Source organism: Etheostoma spectabile, chromosome 2 (genome assembly GCF_008692095.1).
Source record: "Etheostoma spectabile isolate EspeVRDwgs_2016 chromosome 2, UIUC_Espe_1.0, whole genome shotgun sequence".
In the NCBI taxonomy this organism is placed as follows: domain Eukaryota; kingdom Metazoa; phylum Chordata; class Actinopteri; order Perciformes; family Percidae; genus Etheostoma; species Etheostoma spectabile.
Genome location: NC_045734.1, coordinates 6,562,889 through 6,567,629, shown reverse-complemented (window position 1 = coordinate 6,567,629; position 4,741 = coordinate 6,562,889). Strand labels below are relative to the sequence as shown.

The window sequence follows — 4,741 nt, the reverse complement described above, 5'->3', positions numbered from 1 at the left end:
ATCCAGACAGCTAGCTAGACTATCTGTCCAATCTCAGTTTTTCCCAAAACAGCTTCCTCCCCGAGGTTATTTTGCAGCGGCACCGTGCCTCCGTCCAGCACTTAGCACCGCCCAAGACGATTGTGATTGGTTTAAAGAAATGCCATTAAACCAAAGCCCGTTTTTCTCCCATCCTGGAATGTTGTGTGGACTTGCCAGACCCTCTTGCGCAGCGCTGTGGAGGAAGGTCTGGCATTGAGAGCCCGACCCTACATACACCCATATAATCAAATCATTTGAGGACGTCATCTTACACTTTGGAAAACACTGATAAACAATTTTTACTATTTTCTGACATTTTTGATGAATTGTGAAAATAATCCACAGTTTAATCGACAACGTTAGTTGCAGCCCTATCATGGGATCTTGGAATGTGATATGTCAATGTTGTGTTACCAACTGGTTTCCACCATCCTCAAGTGCCCAAAAACATGACTTATTGCAGGTTTAAGAAGATGTGAATTGAAGATTTTGACTGATTTTTCACCTTTCTGTGTTTCAGCTCATCGGATTCTTCAGTGACAGTCCGTCAAGGACAGATGGATGAGCAGCTAACCCTCCAGAAGTTTGTGATGATGTTGCTAAATCTTGATTAAAGCAACATGGAGTCTGTAAGTGGACTTAACCGCAGATGAACAACCAGAAAGGCGTTAGGGATGGAGGATCTGCCAGTGAAAAGTGGAGGAACTGGGGCAACAGGCGGTCAAGAGGAGGATTCTCCTTGGTAGGATGGTCAGAGACGATCACGATAGAACAGTGGTACAAGGCCAAAAGCAGAGCTGCGCAGCTGAGACACAGAACCAAAGTCAACCCGCTAAAGAACCTGCAGGACCAGAACAAGCCCAGAGCCCAGAGAGAGTCCCAGCAGAGAGCCAAGAGCCGACAGAGAAGAAGCTAGATTTACTGCACTGGAAAACCCACGTTGAGGAAGACGATGACACCTGGTGCCTGGTTAGTACTCAACGTTTGCTCACAATTTGTGAATTATATTGCTTTGGGGTATAGATTTTTAAACAGTGCGCAGATTGCTGGAGGGAGTAAAATCAAACCACCAAAAATCAGAACTCAAAAACAATAACAAACATGGATATCATCACTACATTAAGAGATAATTGGCCGGCATCATCTGCATTTGTAAATTAAGTAGTTCCGTCCTGGTCAAGAGGACAAACTGAAAAATCTACAAGAAATAAAAAGTTGTTTTTTTTAAAAGGAAGCAGTTATGCAGTCAGTAAAGTGCTGCGGAGGTTTCCTCCTGAATATTGATACTAGAGTTTTATTCTCAGTGGTGTTAGTGGGTTCTTAAAGGAAAAGAGGTGCACTACCTGTAAAGACTTGATTTTTTTTTACGGGAGTTGTGCAGCACAACAACTCCCATAAAAAAAATCAAGGGAAAAATTTTTGACAAAAATTGTCAAAAATCAAACCACCAGGATTTCATTCTTAAATTTTACTTCCAATTGTGGAAGAAGTACTCAGATCTTTTACAGAAAGTAAAGGTAGCAACACAGGCTGAGTAGCAGAGTATAGTGGAGAAATGTGTCATCGTTAAAAAAACTTAATTTGAAAAAGTCAAATATTGGAGTTTTAGACTGGGTAAACCCCGCCCACTCTGCCGCCGATTTGATTTCGCCCTGCAGCTCGGTCTGGAAATCTGGAAACGTTTAATTCTCCTGCTTCAGTTCACAATTTTGCGGGAAACCAATCACAAACTGGCTTATCAACCTGGCGCGCTATTGGTAGGTTTGACACGATGACGATAGAGACGACCAAGCAGCTTCTTGTTTACATTCAACATAGCGACCACCTGTCACTGCCCAATGTGAGGCGAGTGCAGATTTGAGTCGCGCATGCTCACGTGTAAACGGTTTACGGCACAACGCGTCATACTGAAATTTGTGAAGTCCATGAAATAAACTTTTCTCGTTACAAACAATAACAGAAATAGGAATCATTTCAAAAAATGAAATGTTTTAGCGCTCTATGATTGTTTGATTGGTAACGTTAGCTCAAAACGGCATTCAAGTGACAGCCTTTGTTGTGTTTGATTGCTAGCTTGTAGCTAGCAGTGAACGAACTTGGTTGATTAGGTCCATTTTTACTGTATTGACATTACAGAAGTCTCTTGTCAGCATCTTGTAGACTACTTGTCGCAAAGTGACACATGCACCACTCAAATTTGCACTCGACTTACATCGGGGACCCGTTGATGGCGCTGTCGCTTCTGCGTCACCCGGATCGTTGGTCTGATTGGTTGAAGGACTATCCAATTGCGTACAGAGTCATTTGAACTATGCCTGTTGGTCACGCCTCTTGTGCAGAGAAAATACAGAGCAGACTTCCCAGACCAACGCTCAATCACAAATCTATTGAACTGGGCTTGGTCTGGTGATATCCAGACCACCTGAGTTTAACTTTGGACTTTGAATGAAACGTTGTAGCTTTTTTTGGACAAATCTGACAGCAGCGTATGTACACAGGATATGTAATCTGCAAGTTTCTGTTACACAGTGTCTAAAACACTTTGCTCTGCCTTTAAATCTGCGTATTGTTTAGACACATACCTGTACCATACAACTTTCTGACACATTTCAAGTGTCTAAACACTTTGCAGAGCATTATTATTGTTAGTATGAATATTACTTATACATTATTATTGTTATTCACATAGTACAGCATCTCTTAAACATCATCTTAAATCTGTGTATTGTTTAGACACATACTTACCTTTCTGACAGATTTCATTTAATCTTTATTTGATGGGGACAGTGCATATTTTATAAATATTTCTGTAAATATGCCATAATTAGCCAAAAGGCTAGTTTTTATCTGCAGCCCTTGGCCAGATGTCATAGGCTCCCTAAAAAGCAATGATAGGCATCCTAACATCAGCATGATATTAAACATAAATATACATAATTGTATTTGCAGCTCGACGACAAAAAACACTAACGCGCTATTGTTCACTTGTAGCGTCTTTGAACAATAATGAACGTTGGCAATAACTTTATTTATATTTAAGCTATTTACTTACAATATCTTCTCTGCTGTAGCCCGTCACTGGAGCTGATGCTGCTGAGAGCTTGCCCACACACCTCCGTCCATTCAGCAGCGCAGCAGAGTACAAACTAGTGAAGCAGACTTACCAGCGGCTCCAACACAGTGGTTACTACTGGGGATCCATGACCATGGAGGAGGCACACCAAATACTCTCACAGGCACCCCTGGGTACCTTCCTCATCAGGTAATCTACCACTTTCATTAGAAGGTTTAACGTGTTGTTTAACAGCATCTGTTCGACAGACAGTGATTGTACGTATGCTGCCGTGTTTTTTTGCAGAGACAGCGGCCAGCCGGATGTATTCTTCACTCTCAGTTACCAAAGCGACGACGGCCCAACTAGCGTTCGTGTCCAGCTGAACAACCTGCTCTTCAGTCTGTACGGCAGCCACAGGACTTTTGAGTCACTCTTTGCTCTGCTCACTTATTACACCAGTTCATCCTGTAAACTGACAGTGCCCTATCGCAAGCAGCGTCCGGAGCGCCTGAAGCAGATCTGCAGGAGGGCTCTCATTGGCTCTTATGGAGCACAAAATATAAGCACCTTACCTGGACTCAGCACTCAAGTTAAAGACTATGTGAATGCGTACCCTTGTTGTATATAGACATGTGGACAGAGTGCCTGTCACTGTATCAAGATGTTGTGTGTGATTTAAGTTAAACAAATGCTCTGTATTTTTGTTATTTCATATATATATATATATATATAACACAGACAGAGCTTAAGTATTTGATCTACAAGTTATTGACAAATTATTTGCACTTTTTTTTTTTACAGAGAACTCATGGTACAATTTTCTGAACATCAACGCACACGTGTTTCTGCTTCACCACTGCCTCTCAATAAATTGTAAGATTTGCTGCTGTTTAAAGCAAAAACAATTGCACAGAAAACATCAAATGAAGCGGAAACATGACCAGCTCAGCATGTTATGGCTGAAGTATTACCAAGCTTCTGTTTCTGCCCACATGAGGAATCAAAGTCTATTTAATTTCTTCTACTCTCTTTGGGATGTTAGGACCTCAGTCCGCAGGGAGTTGGGTTGAGAACCGGAGGGTCACCGGTTCAAGTCCCCGTTTGGCCCAAAAGTACGGAGTGTGGACTGGTAGCTGTAAAAATGCCAGTTCACCTCCTGGGCACTGCCGGATGGTTTTGAGCAAGGCACTGAACCCCGCTCAGGCCACTGGCGGCCCCCCCACTCTCCATTAGGGCATATATACTGTAGGACTGAGCGTGTGTGTGTAATTCAGGCCTGTGTGTAGTGTGTAAGAACAACAGTGTAAATTGTAATTTCCCCATAGGGGATCAATAAAGAATATAAATTAAATTAATTAATTTTTTATAGTTATGTTTTTAATCCTGTATTATCGAGGTCAATTATCTCTTCATTTCAGGACGAAGGAGTCATTTTCTGGTCATAATGGGTTAAATATCTCATTATCTTGGTTGGTGATTATTCTCTTGTGGGATTGTCGCTAAGAGCGACCCCTTTCACATTACTTGTACCCATTTGATATAGTCTTGTTATTTATTTAGTTTTATCATATTTATTATATATTTTATTGATGAATGCTGTTTTTAAGTTTGGCCTCCAGTCACCTTTTCATCCCCACTTCAAATGAATCCTTAAATAATCAATCA

At 41.4% G+C, this 4,741-nt stretch overlaps 1 protein-coding gene across 1 annotated transcript in view; it reads left to right on the top strand.

Moving 5' to 3' along the window:
* LOC116705481 (suppressor of cytokine signaling 1) overlaps positions 1-3,831 on the top strand; it is a 6,274-nt gene extending 2,443 nt beyond the window's left edge. The window contains exons 2-4 of the mRNA XM_032541687.1: positions 542-990; positions 3,093-3,283; positions 3,380-3,831. Coding sequence (XP_032397578.1) covers positions 769-990; positions 3,093-3,283; positions 3,380-3,704 — 738 coding nt within the window. The 5' untranslated portion in view covers positions 542-768 and the 3' untranslated portion in view covers positions 3,705-3,831. The remainder of the gene's footprint in view (positions 1-541; positions 991-3,092; positions 3,284-3,379) is intronic.
* The last annotated feature ends 910 nt before the right edge of the window (positions 3,832-4,741 follow it).